Source organism: Pelodiscus sinensis, chromosome 21 (assembly GCF_052426305.1).
Source record: "Pelodiscus sinensis isolate ZL-2025 chromosome 21, ASM5242630v1, whole genome shotgun sequence".
NCBI lineage: Eukaryota > Metazoa > Chordata > Testudines > Trionychidae > Pelodiscus > Pelodiscus sinensis.
In genome coordinates this window covers 13,403,722-13,426,118 of record NC_143072.1, presented here as the reverse complement: position 1 = coordinate 13,426,118, position 22,397 = coordinate 13,403,722, and the positions used below count along the sequence as shown (strand labels likewise).

Here is a 22,397-nt window from a genome sequence, read left to right as displayed (position 1 = left end):
TGATCTGCCAAGGGCTCTGGCTTCTGCCCCGTGGTAGTTTGCAGGCTCTGGCACTGTCTCCGTGGGCTGCCCAGGGCTCTGGCCCTGGCCCCACACTGCCATGGGCTATTGTCAGCCCGGTTCTGTGCTGCCTGGGGCTGCCCCAGCCCTGGTCCCAGAGCCACAGGCTGCTAGGGGCAGTTGCTGGCTCCAGCCACACTGCTGTGGACTGCAGAGGGCTGCTGCCAGCCCCTGCCCCATCCCACTGCTTCAACCTGCCCCGCTCCTAGATTGCCCTACTGCCACTAGTCTATTGGGGGAGGGTCTCTGATCCGGGAACCAAAGAGTTCCTCTTTTGGGAGGTGCAATCTGTAGAGTACTCTATCTGAGGCTACACCCGTGTTGAGTAGAGCAGGAACATTACCTCCCATGTCTTAAATGACACTCCTATTAATACACCGTGGAATCATACTAGGCTTTTTGGCAATTGCATCACACTTGACTCAAGCACAATTTGTGATCCAATATCACCTCCAGAGTCTTTTCAGCATACTGCCGCAAAACCAGTTATTCCCCATTTAGTAGGTATGCATTTGCTCTTTGTCTTCAAAGTGTATTTTTTTGCAATTATCTTTACTGAATTTCACCTTCTTCATTTTGGTCCAATTGTTCAGTTTTGTCAAAGTTGTTTTGAATTCTAATCTTATCTTCCAAAGTGCTTTGAACCTCTCCCAGCTTGGTTTCACCTGCAACTGTTATAAACATACTCTCCAATCCATTATCCAAGTCATAAATGAAAATATTGAATAGTCTAGACTAAGGACGTTAAATATTGAGTAATTTACTGGTCAAGTAGTCGATGGAATTTCCACTGAGTACTCGATTAGTGGATAGGCACTTCCGCATTCCCTCTTTGAAATGTACAAGAGCCTTGCTGGGGCTCTTGTACATTTCAAAGGAGGAATGCAGAACTCAGGTGCAGCCCAGGGCCAGCAGGAAGTCCCACTGACTCTAGGCTCCACAGGGGTGCCAGCTTTGAAATGTATAAGAGTCCCCAGCAGGGGCTCTTGTGCATTTCAAAGTGGAAGTGCCCTCATGGAGCCCGAGGTCAGAGGGGGACTCCAAGTCCCCCGCTAACCTCAGGCTCCATGCTGCGCTGCTACTTTGAAATGCCACGCAAAGTGCGGCATTTCCCTGGAACCCGGGATCAGCTGGGGACTCCCCAGCTAACCCTGGGCTCCATGCAAACGCCGCAGCAGCATTTCAAAGGGGCAGCACCACACAGAGCCCTGGATCAGCTGTGCAGCGCTGCTTCTTTAAAGTACCCACTTCCCCACCCCCTCTTTGCTTCCTCCATCTGATAGAGGTAGCAAGCGGAGGGGGGGATATTGACTAGTCAACTCCACTATCCAATAAGCATTTGCTTATCGGATAGTCAACTAGTCGACTAGTCCTTTACATCCTTAGTCCAGACCCAGTACAGGTCCCTGCATGACCCTATTCAATACATTCCCGAGTTTGGCAGCAAACCATTGCTAACTTCTTTTTGAGTAGTTTCAATCTCTAAACTTGTGGGCAAAAAAATGAAAGGCCAGTTAAGGCTGGGTTAGAAATGTGATCGTTACTCAATTGTATATTATAAATTGGATCTGGATTCTTGGCCCTGTATTTGTCTTTGTAGATTTTACTTTATATTCCCTTCTTCTCCCTTGAAAAGTCTGCATTTTATATGGAGAATCCTGTTGATGTAAGTGAATTATAAAGAAGATCAAGGATCTGTTTAGGACAGTTTTGGAACAGTAGTGGTCTTCCGCTGCTGGAGAAAGAAAAATTATAGTCCTTTTAGTATACTGCTGTAGCAAAAGGCGCAGGGATATCTGTGCCAATTAACTGACTCACATTCCTCACAGAAGTTACAAAACAGCATTTCAAGCAGAAGCTGCAGAAACTGAAACAAAGACAAAGTCCATCAATCCATTTCAAAACTGGTAAGAGAACTTGAAAAGAAAATCTGAGTAATGAAGTTTAGTCTGTACTGAGTGTATTTTAATCAATTCAAGGTTGGGACAATATTGTATTGATTCAGAGTGCAAACTCAACTCTGAATAAGGGGTTCTGATTTTCTTTTCAGCCATTATGGATATATTAACCTAAGGATTAGATATCTTCCAAATACTTCAGAAATTAAGTTTAGACACAAAGATTATGTACACCTAGAGCAAAATGCAAGTATGTTGAAAACTAATGAGTTGGAGGGAGAATAAGCCATGCACAATTCTCTTTTAAACTTTTAGGTATTTGCTATTTCAGATCATCTGGTTTTTCTCTGCCAACTGATAGGCATGAACCATTGGAGAGGTCACCTCAGAAGTAATCAAATGCTTAATAGTTAGTGGAAGGCCCGCAGAGTAGCAGGACATACATCAGCAGTTGAAGAAGAGCAATATAACTTGGTAAGTAATTTGAGTTTTGTTGGGTTTTTTTTAATGGGGAAAGAAGAGAGTTTTTGATTGCACCAGATCTGATGAGGAGAGTGGGTAAACAAGTTGGGCTGTTTTTCTTTCCTCCAGGGCATAAAAGCAGGAGGCAGATCCCATGGCTGCAGTCCATGAGAAGGAAGAGAAAATGCTTCTGCAACTTGCAGAACAAGTTGTGACTAGAATGTTTAATTCAAGTGGGGTTTGTGTTGTCTCTCTTTGAAGAGCTTCCTCTCCCCTCAGTAAACTTCTGCATTTTCTTCTGGGCTCCCAGCCCTGCTATGTAAACCTAGGACCTCAGTGCTCTGTACAAAGAATTTTGCTTGTCCATTGAGAGTTCTGCATGTGACATGCACTTAGGATTGGAACAGATTTTGCAAACAGTTCAACTACCGTTTAAGCACTTATGGGCCAGATTTTAAACAGCACTCAGGAGCCTTGGCAGCAGGGTGACAGAGTTCAAAATCAGCATCTTACAGAGATTTTACAGCTCTCTCTTGCTGCACTTAGCATCCCTGCACCACTCAGACAATGCTGCAGCCTTACAAAGGCAAAAGAGTTCTCATTTGGATACAGACACACAATCAGATGTGTCAGGAGTGGGGAATCTTTCTTGTGTCAGGCACCGCTGACCCACAGAAAAAATCAGTTAAGGACCGCACGCAAGTGAGAAGCAAAAAAAAAAAAAAAAAAAAAACCCCCAAAAACCAAACCAAAACAAACAGAAAAATCTCTCACTGACAACATGACCCCTGGCTGAAAAGGAGAAAGACTCTCCTCACATTCCCCTCACACACCAGAGCCTAGAGGGGCCCCGGCTAGTAGATTTTGTGTGCTCCAGGGACCGAATACAGGCAAGCTGGGGGCAACTGGACATGAGGTTCCCCACCTGTGAGATATGTCTTTGCCCATAAAATAACCCCAGGTGCTTCTAGCCAATAGAACAGACTCAGGATCTGCTTTATTGATGCTCTCTGGTCCCTTGGTGCCAAAGCTAAAATTACCTTTTAAAGCTAATTTTGAAGAAAAAAAAAGTAATTTGAAACTTCTGGTGTCCCGTGCCCCCTCTCCCCCCAGCTCTAAAATTATCATTTGTATCCATTTGGATATGTCTATAAAATACAGCTTTGCCACTCCTATCATTTAACTGTACCACCATCTGCCAAATTAAATATCTGCAAAACTAGCAAGCCTTGTAAAACTCAATTCCAGAACACATAGTAGTGCACGGAAATCAACCAGTTTGACGCTGGTCCAGTCTTCTAGACATCTCTAGTATGTCAAGTCAGTGCTGATCAACTGCAAAGAGGTCTAGATTGTCTAAGATTCCCTGGCTACATACCCAGAATGTAGGTTATTTGCCTTATGTCAGCTTCCTGAAGTTGGGGGCATGTTATAGAGGGGGCCTGTGGATTTTTTTGGTTTTATTCATTTTATTTTTAGCAGTTTGTGAGCTCTATGATGTCAAAATATCAGGGAAAGTGGTGTTAAGGGTTGTCTCTTTGCATATATGCACAGTACTGTTTCAAATAGCACAATGTTAAAGCACACTAGGGAATCCTTAGCACACAAGCAGGGTCTAAATGGACCAATTAATACACAACATATTAGTGCACTTTAGAAATCACACGCCTGTAGTCGACATTACTGCTCTGTCTAGACAAGCCATTAGCTACAAGCCAGGGAGCAGAGATATCACCTTATAAACAAACTGCACAGGGAAAGGAGTGGAGTCAACACATACTGAGTAACCATTTCTGGTGTATATTAGATAAACTTCCATTTCATATTGATAGAGAACGGGGGTGTTTATTGGTTATTTCTGAAAATAAGAAGCCCTAGTAATAAATGTTCCCTTGCTTAGGATGCAAGTAGTTCTGGGGTTAACACTTATCCAAGCTCTAGGGGTGCGAGAAGATTGCCAGTGAGGGATATACATTGCAAATGCAATCAGACCACCTCGAGCACTTTGCCAGAAATCATTCTGGGTAGTTTGGGATGATGATGATTTAATACAACTTCAGGAAGCAATCTGAAGCGTACACCTGTAGATGTTCGGCAGAGAGCTTTTTAAACACAAACCTTTGTAGTTGAAAAACAAAGTCATTCCACAGCAAACACCCATGTGGGCATAAAAACAGTAACAATGTGGATAACGCCTTCCTGAATCTTTCTAGCTACGTATGATTCTCGCAGTTTGGAAAGCTGATCTGCATAGAAAGACATAGCCATTCCAAATATAAAACAGATATTATTCCCCATGTGTTAGAAATCCCCAGCCTCTATCACTGTTTTGTTCTATATTATGTCTGTCTATTTAGGCACTGACATGGCCAGCAATACTGTATTAGCTGCTTAGACTTCTAAGCATCTTGGAGCACAGACTGTCTCCTGTTTGGACAGCACCAAACACAGGTGTGCAGCAAATTATATTATGTAGCTGTGTCAACACTTGGCTTTTTATCCATATCATTTCTGACTATTTCAGGTGAACAAGGTGCTGGCAGTTTTTCTACCTGATCTTTGCTGAGAGCAACACGAGCTAACACCATGATAATATTGCCTGTGGCGTCCAAGGCCTTATCTATTGTCCTTGCTTTTGCCAGGGAAGCTGCACTGCTGTAGCAGCAGTGAGACATTTTAAGGCTAGTGGGAAGTCAAAGGTGGACATTTTTATCAGACAGTAATTAACTTTTGGGGCAATTTATCAAGAGGCCTGGTAGACTCTGCATCACTTAAGATCTTGAAATCAAGATGGGATGTCCAAAACATATGCTCTTAGTTTAATCCCAAATTAAACACTTGATACATAGGGTTGCCAGGTGTCCAGTTTTCGCCCGGACAGTCCAGTAATTACATCTTCTGTCTGGTAAAAAAAAAAAAAAAACAGAAAATACCGGACATGTAAAATGTCCAGTATTTTCTGTTTTTCTTGGATGGAAGTCTGACAGGGATATTTTTCCCCCTGCTGCATCTGGTGGGGGCGGGGGAGCGGGGGAATTTAAAGGCGCAGCTACCTTTTTTTTTTTTTTTGCTTAACAACTTTGGTCTCCAGTGCATTGTGGTTTTGTTGTTTTTTGTTCAACCAATTTTTTTCCCTGCCATATTTGGGATGTTTTGTGAAGGTATCTGGCAACTCTATTGATACAAGAATGAGTGTGTGAAATTCTATAGTCTCTGTGATGCAGGAGGTCAAACTAGATGAAACAGAGTCCCTTCTGGCCTTAATATCTATACAACTATGAAGTCCTTCCTCGGATCTCCATCCCTTTGTGTCTTTGTTTTTAACATAGGTCCAGCTAAGCAACATGGCTTTGAAGAGAGTGTCTTTTATGTGTCTGCTGTTCATTGCCACATCTGTCATCAGCATCTCTCATGCTCAGAACCCACCGGCCTTCAGACGGAAGCATTTGACCCTATTGGACACCATCGACCACAACAGATGTAATAGTGAAATGAGAAACAAATGGATCGCAATGACTAGAAACGGCTGTAAAAAACTTAACACATTCATTCATGCTCCTGAGGAGATTATCGATGCCACATGCACCATGGGGAAAGTGCATACCCTAAAGGGCCAAGCGTATAAAAAAAGTATCAGTAAATTCAGGGTCACTAATTGCAGACTCTCTGGGGAATATCCTAATGGCTGTGAGTACATGGCAGAAAAGACCGCCTGGAAATATATAGTAATCTCTTGTGATCAGAATAATCAGGCGGTGCATTTTGCAGGGACTCTGAACTGGTAGGAATGAGAAAGTGGGGGAAGGAGCTTATTCCTAATATTTTGGGGTGCTGTTGCCTCTTCTATTGCTAAAGCTTCATTCATACTGTAGCCTAAGCAAATTATTTCGTGACGTAAGGTGCTGGAGCCCTCTACAACAAGGGGGCACTGCTCTCTTATGGGTTTGGTAGTGGTTCTGGAGAGCAGCAAGGAGATGAAGAAAGGAATAATGATGCTTAGCAATTGTATAGCCCTTAACATTTCCAAAGCATTGCACCATTATGGAAATGCAGGGGAGCAGCTGAAAGAGGGAAGCGGGGAGATTAGAGTGGGGGAAGAGGATTGTTGAGAATGGGAAGCAAGATGGTTATAGGGTCTGATCCCAAACTCAGTGAGGTCAATGGACTTTAGATCTGCCCCATAGCGAGAAAGAGCAGGCCTTCTCACGGGTTCAGAGATCAGAGAGGCTCAGATCACTTCCAGCTTTTGAGGCCCCTAGCCATAATAAAAATAAAAAATGACACATGAAAACAAAATAAGGCAACAAAAAAGAGAGAAACGTAATTTGAATATTTTTATTTAGCAAGTGCCTTTTTTAGCCTTTTTCACATCTTATTTGCTTAAATTTGCAGTTCTAAGCTGAGAAAGTGGGTCACATTTTGGTCCGATAGGGATGCACATAAAAACAAGCTGCAAAACTAATCAAATGCCAAAAAATTAATAAGTGCCTAAATTTGAGGCCCCCTCTGAGCTTGAGGCCCAGGCCAACTGGCCCTCCTGCTCCCCGCCCCCAACAGGCCCTGAAAAAGAGAAGTGGCAGGATCTTGAATGGGAATTAGAAAGAGGGCATGTTTACACTAGGAAATTATTTTGAAATAACTCCAGAAATAATAATTTTGAGCTAGCATGTCCACACTATGGGGAAGCCTCGAAATGAGTCAGAGGCAGGCTCTGTTAATGTGGCTGTGCTACCTCAACTTAGAGCCACACGAAGCCCCAGGGAGTAATTAGTTTGAATGACTCTGGGGAGTAGTTATTTTGAAATAGCGGCACAGGAGCGTCCACACTACTGCTATTTCAAAATAGCTATTTCAAAATTAGTATTATTCCTCGTGGAAGGCAGGAGTTATAATTTTAAAATAACCAGCCCATTATTTCAAAATAATAGGCTTGGCAGTGTGGATGCTCTGCTTGTTATTTCGAAATAACTCCCTAGTGTAGACCAGGAGACATGGAGGATGGTGCAGTGGTTAACATGTTAGTCTGGGAGATCCAATTACAATTCCCACTCTGCCATAGACTTCCTGTGTGATCCTGGGCAAATGACTTAGGGCCAGATTTGTATAGGTTTATAGGCACCTACAGATACTTAATAGGTGCCTGGTGTGAGTCTCAAAAATGCCTAGGCCCATAAGACCCAATGGGAGTGTTGATTTGCAAGATTCCTTCACACCTCTATGAAAAAGCCATTGATTTTGCTAGGTTTGAGATCAGCCCCTAGAAGCTTCCCAGTTCCCATCCTCAACATCTTCCTCCCCCAGCATAATTCCCCACCACCCTCTCAGCCACTCTCTTTTATTTCTTTAGGTGGCTAAAGAGCTTTAAAAGTCTAATCCTTAGTATCTTGGTGCCTGTAGCCAGACATGAACCCCCCTGTAACATCCATCTTTGCTTGCCTGGAAGCATACAGGGCACACAGAGCAGTAAAATCAGCATAGTCTTTGAAGCCTTGACAGGAGGCCCGGATATGCTAGCTCACAAGTGTCCCTGGACAACTGTAAGCAGAGATAAGAGGGTGGTCAAACTAATCGCTGACCAAGAGGCTGCCGAGGAGTGTCCTTGACTGAAACCCATATTGATACGATCACACGCTCGTCCGGGGGGGGAGGAATCTCCCGCCCAGCAAAGAATGTCCGGTACTCCTAATTTAGTTATCTCTCTCTTACAAGTGTAAATTATTTGAAACTCCCTTGTAAGAACTGGCGCCACAACGATGGACCAGTACAATTTGGCATCTTAGATAAGAAAGAGGATACGGGCCCCTATGGGTATACAGATGGGTCCAGCAGCACACCCACTCTGAGCGTCGATCTGCCATCTACCTGCTGGCCGGGTTAGGTGTTTGACCTCCCGAGGTTCCACGGGGATGCCCACCTCATATTTGTCTTTCCGAGGAATTGAGGGACCAACCCTGGCATGACCCGCTGGAGTCGAGAGGCACAGAAGGGGGTAAAAATTGTACCTGTATGTGTCCTTTGTTTAAGTATATACATAGTATTAGATCTCTTTAAAGATTAAGCTGTCACTTGGCACCATTATTTCCTATCTTTCTTTTCCTTTGTAACCATTTTAAGATCTGTATTTGCTAGCAGTTAAGAAGTAGAGCAATAGCCATTGTAACTACATGCTTTATAAGCCTTTTTAATAAACCTGTAACTGGTTAAGTTTTAACCTGACTCCTTCAGTTGCTGTAACAGAACCAAGCACTATTTAAAAGAACTCCAGCCTGTCATAAGGGACAGATACAGGCAGAGCTGGGCTTTTGGATCGTGTCGCTTCCAGGGGACAGATCTGTAGGGGCATCTCTCAGCCTTAGGGCTGCCCGCTGCGAAGGGATCATGTATCCCAGCAGTCAAAATCTGAGGTGTAATAAGCTCTCCCTGTAAACTCTGGGGCATCTGTCAGCCTGTTGGCTACCTGCCGTGAAGGGACCCGGTCCTAGCGGTCAAAGACACGGACGTTAAACTTTCAGGCTACGTCTACACTGGCCCCTTTTCCGGAAGGGGCATGTTAATTTCAGCGATCGCAATAGGGAAATCCGCGGGGGATTTAAATATCCCCCACGGCATTTAAATAAAAATGTCCGCCGCTTTTTTCCGGCTTTTAGAAAAGCCGGAAAAGAGCGTCTACACTGGCCCCGATCCTCCGGAAAAAGCGCCCTTCAAAGTAGGAATAAGATCCTCCGGAAAAGGGCGCTTTTTCCGGAGGATCGGGGCCAGTGTAGACGCTCTTTTCCGGCTTTTCTAAAAGCCGGAAAAAAGCGGCGGACATTTTTATTTAAATGCCGCGGGGGATATTTAAATCCCCCGCGGATTTCCCTATTGCGATCGCTGAAATTAACATGCCCCTTCCGGAAAAGGGGCCAGTGTAGACGTAGCCTCAGGGCGCCCGTCGGTCATCCCTAAGGCCACCTGCTGCAACGGGACCTTGTGTCCCAGCAGTTGAAAACTCGGGTGTATAACACACACACACACACTGCCCTGACCATCGGCTGACAGTGCCCAGTTCCTAATGTGTACAACAGGGATAGTAGCACTAGCCTGTCGCACAAGATTGTGTGGTGAGGATGAATTCCTGACAGATTGTGAGGTGTTCAGACACTACAGTTATGGGGGAGGGGCATATAAGGTAGATAGTAGAGTACAGGTTCTGGGGTTTGGGATTGGAGAGGAAGAGCCTAGATGTGAGTGGGGCACAGACACAAGAGGGGGGTTGATGAGGAAGAAGACACACAAGGGGAAGTGGGTGAGGGAGGGACATGTTGTTTCTGCAAATTCTTGTTAATGCGAACTGCTTCCTTACTGCAGGAAAAGGTGCTTTTCTCTTGTCAACTACAAGCAACCTGCAAGCTCCTTGGTGACATTCCTTGCATTCGGGGCAAAGAGGGGAGCTACAGGACAGCATGAGAGTCTCTGCTTTCAGAGATCTGGGCTGGGGAACAGAGCCTGGCCTCTAGTGGGGAAGCCTTGTGAGTGCCTACAGACTGGCTGTTGGTTTTGAACCACCTGGGGGTGGCAGTCAGAGAGGGAGGGTGTGCTCACACATCACCTGGGGGTAGCATGGTCAGAGAGTGGGTGTGTCCACACACCATCTGGGGGTGGCACAAAGCAAGAGTGTGTGTACACACCACCTGGGGTTGGCACAGTCAGAGAGGGAGTGTGTCCACACACCACCTGGAGGTGACATGGTCAGATAGGGTGTCACACACAGAAGATGGTTTTGGTGGACAATCTTTGGTAACTAGAAGCTAACGTGGGAAAAAAACCAGTTTCCACTCTTCCACCCTGTAGCGGTGGCACAGAGAGTGGCTGTGTGTACACAGCACCTGGGGGTAGCACAGAGGGTGAGAGTGTCCACACACCATCTGGGGGTGAAGTATCAGAGGGGTAGCCCTGTTAGTCTGGTTCTGCAAAAGCGACGAGGAGTCTTGTGGCACCTTATAGACTAACAGATGTATTGGAGCACAAGCTTTCGTGGGCAAAGACCACGCATGCATCTGATGAAGTGGGTCTTTGCCCACAAAAGCTTATGCTCCAATACATCTGTTAGTCTATAAGGTGCCACAGGACTCCTCGTCACCTGGGGGGGACACAGTCAGAGCGTGGGTGTGTGTACACACCACCTGGGGGAGACACAGTCAGAGCATGGGTGTGTGTACACACCACCTGGGGGAGACACAGTCAGAGCGAGGGTGTGTACACACACCACCTGGGGGAGACACAGTCAGAGAGTGGGTGTGTGTACACACCACCTGGGGGAGACACAGTCAGAGCGAGGGTGTGTGTACACACCACCTGGGGGAGACACAGTCAGAGCGTGGGTGTGTGTACACACCACCTGGGGGAGACACAGTCAGAGCGAGGGTGTGTACACACACCACCTGGGGGAGACACAGTCAGAGAGGGAGGGTGTGTGTACACACCACCTAGGGGTGGTACAGTCGGAAGGGGGGTGTCTGTCACTCGCACCCCAGGCAGGGGGATCCCTTGGCCCAGCGCGGGGCCAAGACCCTGAGCGATCCAGGGCAGGAGACACGCTGCAGGAGAGGGCGGGGCCTAAGGCAGGCAGCGGAGCCTTGCGGGCGGGGCCCCGTTGCTAAGGTAACCGAACGGGCCTGCCCGCTCACCCGGAAGCGGGCCTCTGAGGCGAAGGGGAGGATGCCGGCCACGGGCCGCTGGGCGGGGGCCTGGCCCTGCCTCCCCACCGCCGCCTGCCTCACCGGGCTGCTGTCCCTGCTGGTGTCCGCGCCCGGCCTGCTGCACAGGGCTCTGGCCGCCGAGCCGCCCGCCCCCTCCGCCTGCTCGTTGCGGCCCGGGCCGGTGCGGGCCGGGGAAGGTGAGGCCAGGAGACCTCCCCGGGTGCGCCGGGATCCCTGCCCCGCCCCCCGGGAACTGCCCCCCCCCCGCCCCCGATCCCCAGAGCCCGCTCCCCATCTGTGCCCGCCTCTGCTGCGGGCCCCCCCCCCCCCCCAATCCTTCGGCTCCTCGCCCGCTCTTGGCTTGGGACCCCCCCATAGGCGTGGTCCCTGCTCCTTCAGTGCACCATCCACTCCACTCCCTCCTGATCACGTGCTGGACACGGCCTTCCCTCCTCGCCCTGGGGCTCATTGCTGTGGAAATCCGCCCACTGGGCAGCTGCGTGGAAGAGCCTCCCAGTGGCCAAGTGATACCTCTCCCCGGGAGCTGGGCGTTTAACCGGTTAACCGATGCGCATCCGCTTGCCGGTTTCTGTTACCGTTAAACTCTTCTTCCCTGGAAGTGCATGCTGGCTGCCATCCCCATGCTGTGGACCCTTAAATGTAAGCCTTATCCTGCAGCAGGCAGCTCCTCAGGAGCTGTGGGCTCCCCCCCCAAATCCTTTCCTCCTTAGTCCTGTCCAACCAAAATGATTAACCGTGTAACCACTAGGGTTTTTAATGGTTACACCGTTTCTGCTTTGTAAACAAAGTTTTATTTCTAGCTGGGATGTCTCTCTCCAGCCAAAGTTACTGTACGGTTGGTGTAATACTTTAGGTAGTTCCTGCCCTGCTCCCTATCTGTGTACCTTCTCTGTCACACACCCCTCCCCAAGATCCCTTCTCATGCTGGGACGCAGTAGCCTCCATGCGGAACTTTCCTAATCTAGGGACCTATCCTAGGTTGCAACATTAACACCTTAGAAGCTGTAATTATGTGTTGTACTGTGAAAGGCAAGTTCCTGAGCTCCAGAATTGTTCTGGTAGAAGGGTGAGGCTAAGATCTCAGAAGTTTCAAGGATCTGCTCTTCTGTTCTTTGTATTCTGCCCCTTTTACTCATGTCCTTAATCCTCATGGTCTGCACCCCCTAGTACTGAATTATTTATGTTGTGCTTCTGCTCTCTTTAACTGACTCTGAAATGTATTCCTGTTACCTTTTCTTTGGTCCTAACTAGTTGTATCATACAATAGGACGTGCTGAGGCACCAAATCCTTTCCATGGTTTGAAAATTGTATGTCTGTAACCTACTGAGTTAAGTTGCAGACTAGTGCTAAAGAAAGAACTGATAAACCCAGGGTCCCTTGGCAATTCTAATGTATGATAGCTTACAAACGTGTGCTGTCAGCAAGCAGGAAATTCTTTTGCTGGTCCAAAAAAGAACTATCAGTACTTATGTCTCATAGTTGAAGTGAAAGAACTAAGATCATAATTAGCTTGATGTGATATTAAGGTATGGTGCCTCCTATCCTGACAAGGCTAAAAGCTCTTTGGCAAGACCAATTCAGGTATTTCCAGGCCATTACACTTTCCCTAATGCTGTTACTGGGCCAAGGACCAAAAACATCCGGTGGTTTCCTAGTTTATTTTCTCCCCCTTTGATCAAACTTAAAATAGTGAACTAAAGCAAACTCACTGCTGATTGTACCTCTCTAAATGGGCTGTCTGCTCAGTTCACAGATTGGTGACCTACATCTTTGTCTATGAAGATCTGACATCCCTGGTATGCAGTGCTGTTATCATCTGGTACTTTGCTGGCAGCTTTGAGAAGAATGTAGGCACAGTAAAGCATTTCTTTTTCACCTGTGCATTTGCCATTTCTTCAGCCTTTTTGTATCTGTTGTTGGAGGCTGTCGTCTCTGGAGTGTCAGAGGTGGAAGATGCCAAAGGATTTATACCAGTTGCTTTTGCCATGTTGGCAGTATCCACTACACGTTCACGGATGAAAAGGGCACCACTCTTTGGGATTAATATTCCCATGGTGCTGGTGCCATGGTTAGTGCTCTGCTTGGCATGGTTTATTCCCCACTCCTCTTTCCTGAGTAATGTATGTGGCCTCATCATCGGGAAAGTCTGTATCCTTTCCAAGAGAGATCTGTTCACAACTGCAAAGAGCATGTGTGGAGCCTGGCTTGGGATGGGGAAGGAGTGGGCGGGGAGGGGAAATGCTAAATTCTGATTGCTTAAACCCACTGGCTTTTTGCTGTGCCGGTTCATGGCTTTCTGTATGCTGCTTAATGACTCTTACCTGATTTGCTTTGGCTCAGAGGGACCCCATCCTGCATTCAGTGTGTACAAGGAACGCAGGACTCACTGGGTCTGAAAACTGAGGATGGGATAACAGATTTTTTTTCTAGCCTTTCTGCCTTGTGCATTCTATAAAGAAGAACCTTGATTTGGTTTTAAAATGCAGCATTTAGTTGCATGTGGAAAGTTAGTTCTGTTCTGCCCTTGCATTGGAAACTTTCCACAGCTTTCCTTAACATGCTGCTAAACTCAGATGGTCTTGGTTACTGCTTCTGTTTGGATCTCCCAGAGTCATTGGTATCTAGACTGGATCAGAAGTTCCCGTTCAGCTTGCTGAAGAGACTACCAGGGCTGAAGTATATTCCAGGGTCTTTAGCAGAGAGAAGAGCCTCCCAGAATAGGAAGTAAGTGCATGAACACCAATAACACTCCTCTTAATCACAGAAGGAGGGTGCCCTTACAATAAGTGGTGGTGCTAAATGACAGGCCATTGTAAAGCATTTTTGCTCCCAACATTCCAATCTCAGTGGACAGAGGAGGATTTTTTTTAAATAGGTTAAACTTCTATGTAGTTGAATAACTGTAATGAGTTCTCCAACACAGAAGTATTTCCCCATGTTTACAGGTATACAAATATACCTGGAATAGTAATACCTCGGACTGTGTTGCTAGATACCCTAAACTGAAACATTCCCTGGCAACACTTGCAAGGGAGACAAAGGGGTTGTCTACGTGAAAAGTTGATATGTGACAAGCTAGGGCAGAGGTGAGCAAGATACAACCAGTGACCTACCGCATCGGGATCCTTTGGTAAGCTCCCTGCTTAACAGTCCTTCTGAGTATTTGGCACTTGTAGGCTTTGTGACTCCCCATTCTTAGGTGAGTTGCACGTGCAGGTTGATCAGTACTCAGCCTGGAGCCTTTGTCTGTTGTGCAGAACATCTCCCTGTATGCCTCCCCTCCTGAGTCACGCCTCCTGTTAACAGCTGCTGTTTCTGGATCCTCTCACTCTTAAATTAAGTATGTTAGTAACTGCCCCTTCCCCCCCCTCCCAGATCAGAACTGCCTATTCTTTTCTTTAGACCTCCAAGATGTGTTGTAAAATCCCATTTAATTAGTTAACCAGTTAAATGTTATGTTTAACTATTTGACCAATTCAGTGGGAGTGAGTGGGGGAGCTGCTCTAGCTCACCTGGGCTGGAGCCCTCCCCCACCCCACTGGGCCAGGCCTGTGGGCAGGGCTTCCTCTGGTGCCACCGGTTAACCGTAACCGGTAAGCATCACCCGATAGAGGGTGATGTTTATTGGATAACCATCTGCAACCCTAGTAACTAGCACTCAGCAGGTGAATAGCTAAAGGAGACGCACCTTAAATTGAGACACCAGGATGCATACAGAATTTTTACCTTCCACTGGCTCCATGCATGCTTGTTCCACAAGACTTTGTCTGTGTATTTTCTCCATTGAGGGACATGGAAATGCCTGTATTGGGTGGCTGACCAACCTGCTTTTATTCAGCTGCTAAGAAGTGGCAGCTGATCTCAGCTTGTCATGAGTGGGTTGACCCTAATCCCTGTTTGGACTGAGTAGTGTAGTCAGGGGAACACTTGTAGAAGTTTGGAAATGCTAGATGTGAACATGCTGTCCTTTTTCTCTCCCCTCTTCTCTTCAGGTTTAATCCAGTGCCAGGGTCATACCCCACCCAGAGCTACTATCACTCGCCTCCAGCCCTTCCTGTGGTTCAGCTGCAGCACCTCAGTGCCCAGAGCCTGGGATCCTGGCACAGCTACACACCAGGGCACATCCACGGCTCCCCCCCTTACCAAACCAGCCCTGCTTTTGGAAAATTCAATGTGCAGGGCCAGTGTGGTGCCTCCCCTGGACACTGCTGCCAACCAGCTGATCCCCATTTGACCCAAGGTGCGTTTCTGCCTGATTCTCGGGTACTCACAGGGATGGAGAATTTGGAGGCCAAGTTTCAGCATGCTTCAGGTTCCCTGGCAGCAAAAATGCCAACAGAGCTTTCAGGAGTCCAGATAGACTGATCATCCAAAGAGGAGCAGAACCCTTCTCCCCTCACAGGCCATTGTGTGAGCAGCTTGCAGTGGAGAGCTGCTGAGAAAGAAGACTGCCTCAAAAGGATTCATCCGATTTTAACTGAGGGTGTTTTGGATGACTGGAATCCACTTGCACGGTCGATGGCAGCCTGTGGTGCAGACTGCTCATAGACATTTTTTCCAATGCTCAGGGGCTTTTTTTATTTATACTCCTTTTTAATTTTGATACTTTTTTATCTTGGCTGGGGGCTGTGACCATTACCTGGTTGTCCTTTATTCTTATGTGGATTTGTGGCTACAGACTTATCTCTTTATACTACAGCTAGAGTCATGGTTACAACAGTCTTGACTCAGTGTAGTGTAGATGGGCATTCATGGTCAAAACACTGAACTAGTTGGGTTTTAACCTGACAACAGAGACTGAAGTTTACAGTTGCAGTATGACCAGGACCCAAATGCTGGGTTTGTGGGGGCCTGCTTGTTCTGTAACTGGCACAAGTTAAAGAGCAGTGTTTAAATGGCGATGGGGAAGAGACAGATGTGTTTTTACTGTTTTGCTTGGACTGGACTGATAAGGGCATTGTTGCAAGCCGTGTGTTGGGACAGCAAGCTGTGTGTTGGGACAGTTTGTGGTTCTTTGTGCATCCATGGGAAAGTTCTGGGGCCTGTGTTATAGAGGAGCACAGATAAGATGATCACAGTGGTCCTTTTTGTCTTCAGAATCCAAGTTGAGATGGCGGGGGCGGGATGAAGTGAACAATATGGTGGCCACGCAGAATAGCAGCTGCTCCATCTGCTAGAGTCTCTAGTTAGCATCAGCCACATGGGCTCCTTTTCCCAGTCATGTTCCCATCACATGGTCTCCAGAGCAGGCACCTACAGTAATTTTTCATACTGCCCACAATGCCAGCTTTGATTCATGAGGCTGTCCTAAATATTTCCAGAAAGGGTGGGTGAATCTTATTTAAGGGATTTAGGATTTTCAAAGGGAGCATGGGGGTAGTCTTAAACTGGTGTATAAAATAATACTTTCTAAGCCTTCAGAGGGGCTTTTAAAAATGGTCTGAATCAAATGGAATTTAACTCTAACCATTCTGAGCAGTATTTGATGAGCTTTTACAATGGTCTTTGGTGCCAGAGTTAGCATCAGAGACAGCTAACATAAGTGGAGTTTGTGGACAGTATCTGCTAGTTACATCAGGGTGCTGGGACTCAAAAGATCTGTGTTCTGGTTCCTAGCTCTGTCACTTCTCACTGTATGACTCTGGATGAAAAGTCCATTCATCTGTTTGTTTCCCCATCTCTAAAATAGGGATAATTTCTGGCTCCTAGCGGGAGATGAAATTTGCTTCATGTTTTAAGGTGTGTTGAAGTACTTAGAAAAGGTGTTTTATGAAATGCAAACTGTCATCATAATTCAGAGTGCCTGACATTGCTTACGCCTTACTCCTTAAAAAATGAGGTTTAAAAGTTATTTTGAAAGACGGGTTTTTTTCGAAATAGGGTATTTCAAAAAAGCGCCCGGATGCCATTATGCAAATGAAGCGTGAGATTTGTAAATTCGTGCTTCATTTGCAATTTCGCTCAGCTGCATTTGCATTTCTCTCTCGAAAGAGGAGTGCAGCGTAGACATACCCTAAGCCACAGGACTACTCATCGTCTTAAGGTTATTGCCATTGAGAGAGGATTGAGGTACAAAATTGGAACCTTGTGCCACTTCTTGCTAATCCAGCCCTGCCCCACATGTGAAAATGGATGTTCCTGGACAGGTGAAGATGATATGACTGATCTCACAATATGTGTGCGCAGGGGCAGCCCTAGGCTCGCTGCCAGCAACTGGTGCCCTAGACGAACCGTGCAATCGGCCCCCCCACTCAGTGTGCAAGCCCCTCAATGATATTGCTCCACCATTTGTCGCCCCCATTTAACTTGGTGCCCTAGGCGACCACCCACTTCGCCTATGTGGACGGGCTGCCCCTGTGTGTGCGCTACTGCTGGAGATGGCTGGTGTTCCAATCTCCTTGGTGAACATCGGTTAGCTGAAGAGCAGAGCAGCAGGGACTGGGAAGCCCCATTGTCAAGTGAGAAGGTAGGGTTGCATCCACGGCACAAAAGGTGCGACCCTAGTGAATGCAGTGTAGGGGTGCCAGGTGTGGTTTTTTTATCATGGATGGAATGATTCCTTCAATGTAAACTATCTCATTCTTTCCTGGGCACACCAGGACGCCTCCTGCCGCTATCTGTGGAGACAGGGCCAGAAAGATGATTATCACCCCTCAAAACAGGGTAGACAGGAGAGGGAGGCAGTGTAGTGGTCCCTGGGCTGCAGTCCAGTTGCTGTCAGGATCAACAGCAGGCAAGTGGGCCATGACGATGCCAACCATAGTGATGGCGTCCAGGGAGCTAATCACCATCCAAATCTGTTGGCAGCAAGGGCTGGTCCTATCATGAGCATCCTGGTAGTACAATCACATGGGAGGGCAGAGGATGGTGGCTGACAGGACTTGCAGTGATGGAGGGTAACACCAGAGGCAGAAGACAGTACCTGGGGCACTGGCTGCATGGGCAGAGAATTCTGGGTACATGTTGCTCCGTCGTTGGTCAGGTGAGGACAGCTCTCAGCAGATGCTACAGTCCATTCAAGTGCATGGGGGGCAGCTGCTGGGAAGAAAACCAAGCAAGCTTTGAAGTTATGGCTGACCATTCGCCTAGCCCCAGAGCAGAACCAGCCCTCTTAGGACCTACAGTAGTTTGTCAAACTTAAACTTGTGGTGTCTGATCTCTAGCTAAGCATTTTCATTTATGCTAATCCAAGCAGTTCTCTTTTTCCAGCTGCATTACTGCACCTGCTGGAAAAACACTCTAAGACCGTTCCCTCCCAAATAAAACATCACAGGGCTACCTGCTCAGCGATCGAGCAGAAGAGTTCACACGGGAATCTCGTTAGTGATGGCTGCAAATCCGTGTTTGCCTCAAGCTCCCTGGAGATGATCCCTCTTATAGGAATTTGCAATATCACTAACTTCTATTTTTTTCAAAAACTCGTGTTTCTTACCCTGGCAAATTGTCTCCTATTTTTCCATGATTTGGACAGATCCTGTCTCCTCCCCCTTCAGCATCCCAGTCACTAGGATATATTCAGCTATATAAAATGGGTGACCTGCATTAGCCAAGTCATTGTTTCTACAGAACAGCTTTTCTCTAAATGGCAATGTCACCAGCACTGGAATTAGTCTCCCCATTTGGATTCACTGCCTTCATGGAGGACTTTGATTCAGCTCCTGTAGGTGCTCTGGGGTAAGGGTCAGCATCAGCATGCAGGGCTTTGAGCCCTGCAATCTGTTCAAATCTCAGTGGGACCTCCTGGTGAGATGTTGGTTTGCTGCAAACCTTTGCTAATCCTCACAGGTCTGGAAGAGAGGTGCCTAAATGCCTTTGCAGTTCTGGCCTTTCTTCCTACCTCACTATAAAGGGAAATTCACAACTCCTCATAGCAAAGGGGTAAGGGACAGAGAATAGGGTCACACAAAGGGAAGAGTATAAGGGAGGAGTGAACGAGGAATCTACTGCACTGCAGGCACAAGGAAATGGGTATAAAGGATCATGTGCTGCATAGGGATGTTAATGGGTGATGCTTACCAAGCAATGGTTAACTAGTACCCAGGGAGCAGCCCTGGCTGTGTTTGGCTGAGGTGAAGGGCTGCTCCAGCCCTGCCAGGCCCCTACATGGGGCTGCCACTTCAGCTTGGCCCCCTAACCACTCCCCAGTTAAACTTAATGTTTAACTTGTTAGCTAGTTAAATGGGATTTTACATACCTAGTGCTGAAGTGTATTTTCTCCCCTCACAGCAGAGTTGCTGGTTGCAAGCTGCACTCTACCATTTTTCCTCACAGGGGAGCCAGAGAATTAAAAGAGGAATTACTTTTAAAAAAAATTTCTCTGAAATCTGTGGTAGCTCAGTGCTTGTGCGTAAATACATAGCCTCTGCTCTTGCTTTCTCTCAAGGGAGTTTTGTCCCTTGGAAGCATTCCTGGCGGATTTTCCACTCTTCCAAAGGGGAAGCCTTCCAGCACAGGTGCCTGGACAATAAATGTAACTTGGACCAACTCCTGTGTGCGTGTCCCCTTTGTCAGCATCCCCTTCGCTGGCTGAGGACAGCTGGCCTCAGTGTCTCTTGCTGAGCCCCCAAGGTCACTTGAGCCGCACTTCCTCCCCTCGCGTGCAACACTTCTTGGGGCAAACGAGTGGAGCTGGAGCCCAGCCCAAACGTCTTACCTGCCAGCACTGCACGCTGGGTCAGCAGGCTAGATAACATTTACAGGCATGCCAAGCAGATCAGGGCTGCAGTTGTGCAATTGCTGCTGGAGGCAGGTGATCGGTTGCATCACCAGGGCCCTAACCCCCACATGCCACCTCTGGTACATGCCTGGCCCTTGTCTCTCTGGAAGCTGAGCCCCAAAGGCATGTAGTGCTTCCCAACTAACAGAAGTGACAGCAGTGCCCCTATCCTCACTGCTCCTTCTGCACCCCCTTTCCCCAGCTGGAGGAGTGACGTCCCAAAGGATTTCCCCTTTATTTCCACCCAGCGTGAAATCTGTACCCACACTTATTTAAAGGCCTAGTACCAGGCGCTCCTCCCTTACCACTATTGGTTTGGAACCAGCACGTGGTCTGTGATGGCACATGGTGACGAGGCTGGGTAAGACGGATGGGTTGAATGGTGAAGGTGAATGGCACTGATTCTGCCAGCTGGATCAAGGCAATGTTGAGGGTACTGGGAAAGCAAGTGTAGCCAAGGTGATGGATGACCCTAGCCACCAACCGCTGGTCCCACCCCTGGGGTGTGTTCCCAGCTGTACGGAATATGCTGAGGGTGCGCTGACAAAAGAAAAGAGAGGGAGGGTTATACAGGGCAAATGCATCACAGAGGACAGCTGATGTCTAGGTTTGGCCGCGTCTCTCAGCTTCCATGGGCCAAAGGCAGGTAAGACAAGAAGAGATGGACTTGCTGTGAAGACACTGGACTGAGACGCTGGAGATCTGTGTTGGATTTCTGGCTCTGCCACAGACACTCTGTCTCTCCCTGGGCAAGTCACTTAGGGTCAGATTTCCAAAGAGGTTGAGGAGCCTCGTGCCCATCAGTTAATCAGAACTGGACACTTCATTCATGGAGATGCTTTGGAAAGACCGTGAGGTGTCTATCTGCGTCTTTAGACAACCCCTTGGAAAATCTGGCCTTTAGACTCTCTGGCCCAGAGCCTCGATGGTATTTTGGCTCCTAACTGGCACTGAAATTGAAAGGAAGAACCTTTTCCAGGGATGGCTCCTCTGTGCTTCAGTTTCTCTCTGTTGATGAAATTTTGTGTTTCAGCCTCTCTATTTTGTCACTAAATACCCCAAGGAAGACACTGCTGTCACTGGGTGTACCGTGCCCAGGGCAATGACCCCTCCATCTCTGCTCAAGCCTCTAGGTCCCAAGCAAGCCACAAGGATCTTTGTGCTCCATATAACCAAGGCCTGACTTACCCAAGCAGGTCATTCTTAGTAAAGACCTAAGACTGGCAGATGAAACAAAGCCAATGATCACCTGTGCTCACTTGAAACAGGCTGGGATGGTACATGGAGTGTCCTAGTTATTCCTCTGGGTAATTAATTACCCCCTTCCCGCCCTGTAATGCCTTTGCAATATCAGTAGGGAATGACATTCCTTGCTTTGCTTCCTGGCCTACGTGCAGATAGACAGCTGCTGCCTTCCATTGCAGGACTGGTAGTGGTGTGAGATCCTTCAAGACAAATGGCTGCATCAGGGTGTGAGATCTATTACCAATGTGGCCCAGAGCAATTCATGTGGCATATTTGCACATCCAACACCTTAAAGCTCCCTGACTGATCTCCACAGCTGGGTCCAGGTATCAGGTATAGAACTTCCTCCCCTTAATTAAAAGGAGCAAGGAAGAGACAGGCTGATGGATTTCCCTGCCATGCACTTGGTGGGGACACAACTCGCCGTGCTCTGCACCCAGTGCTCGGAGATGAGGCTTCCTGCACATGCTGGGTTTCCATGCTCCCACACTGTGGCTTGCCACGGCTACTGTGCACTGGTGTCACCCATGCGTGAGTTCCAATGAGCAATTACCATAATCTAATGGGAATCAGGTGCAACCTGGCGATGCCAGATGCTATACACACAGGCTACGTCTAGACTGGCATGATTTTCCGGAAATGCTTTTTTTCCAGAAAAGCACTTTTTGCGGAAAATCGTCCGTGCCAATCTAGACATAGTTTTGCGCAAAAAAGCCCTGATCGCCATTTTAGCCATCGGGGCTTTTTTGCGTGAAAAGTACTGTGCTGTCTACACTGGCCCTCTTGCGCAAATGATTTGCGCAAGAGGGCTTTTGCCTGAACGGAAGCAGCACAGTATTTCCGCAAGAACACTGACAATCTTACATGAGATCGTCAGTGTTCTTGTGGAAATTCAAGTAGCCAGTGTAGACAGCTGGCAAGTTTTTCCCCAAAAGCACATGCTTTTGCAGAAAAACTTGCCAGTCTAGACACAGCCACACAGACAGAATGAGCCCTTGTCTACACACTCAGATGGCACAGGGTTGCCAGGTTGTTAAAGTAGTTTAGTTAAACTGGATCACAGCCCCGTGTGGACATATTTTCATTTAACTTCATGCAATATTTTTTTTTCCTGAATGAAGTCAAGTCAGAATGAGACGCTATCAAACTGAAATGTAGGCCTGCTCTACATACTAATTTAGATCCAATTAGAGCAACTCCCTGTGCTGCTACTTATTTCAGTTTAAGTGTGGCCTATTTCAGTGCATCTTAAATCAGTTCTTCAATCCATTTAGGGACTTGTCTATATGGCAGAGCCTTTGCTGGGATAGACATGC

At 47.3% G+C, this 22,397-nt stretch overlaps 2 protein-coding genes and 1 long non-coding RNA gene across 5 annotated transcripts; 2 read left to right on the top strand and 1 right to left on the bottom strand.

The window, feature by feature from the left end:
- Nucleotides 1-1,810: 1,810 nt before the first annotated feature.
- LOC102443456 (uncharacterized) lies at nucleotides 1,811-8,631 on the top strand. 2 transcript variants are annotated; one of them, XR_331349.5, is made up of 3 exons: nucleotides 1,811-1,967; nucleotides 2,290-2,432; nucleotides 5,750-8,631. It is a non-coding gene; the product is annotated as an uncharacterized LOC102443456 (long non-coding RNA). The 2 variants fall into 2 exon arrangements; XR_331350.5 differs by having other exon boundaries at nucleotides 1,819-1,967; nucleotides 2,274-2,432.
- Nucleotides 8,632-11,072: 2,441 nt separating this feature from the next.
- Nucleotides 11,073-20,089, top strand: RHBDD2 (rhomboid domain containing 2). 2 transcript variants are annotated; one of them, XM_075904932.2, is made up of 4 exons: nucleotides 11,073-11,295; nucleotides 12,867-13,268; nucleotides 13,694-13,844; nucleotides 15,113-20,088. In XM_075904932.2, the coding sequence occupies exons 1-4, from the start codon at nucleotides 11,118-11,120 to the stop codon at nucleotides 15,483-15,485; spliced, it is 1,104 nt and encodes a 367-aa protein (XP_075761047.2). In that variant the 5' UTR covers nucleotides 11,073-11,117; the 3' UTR covers nucleotides 15,486-20,088. The 2 variants fall into 2 exon arrangements, with proteins under 2 accessions (XP_075761047.2, XP_006113358.3); XM_006113296.5 differs by lacking the exon at nucleotides 11,073-11,295 and adding an exon at nucleotides 11,491-11,758 and having other exon boundaries at nucleotides 15,113-20,089.
- On the bottom strand, nucleotides 17,575-22,395 carry LOC149521913 (prostasin-like). The gene is given in 7 exon segments (XM_089772045.1): nucleotides 17,575-17,658; nucleotides 17,660-17,737; nucleotides 18,043-18,158; nucleotides 20,142-20,327; nucleotides 20,330-20,376; nucleotides 21,486-21,586; nucleotides 22,378-22,395. Coding segments are annotated over 7 exon segments (630 nt in total).
- Nucleotides 22,396-22,397: the final 2 nt, after the last annotated feature.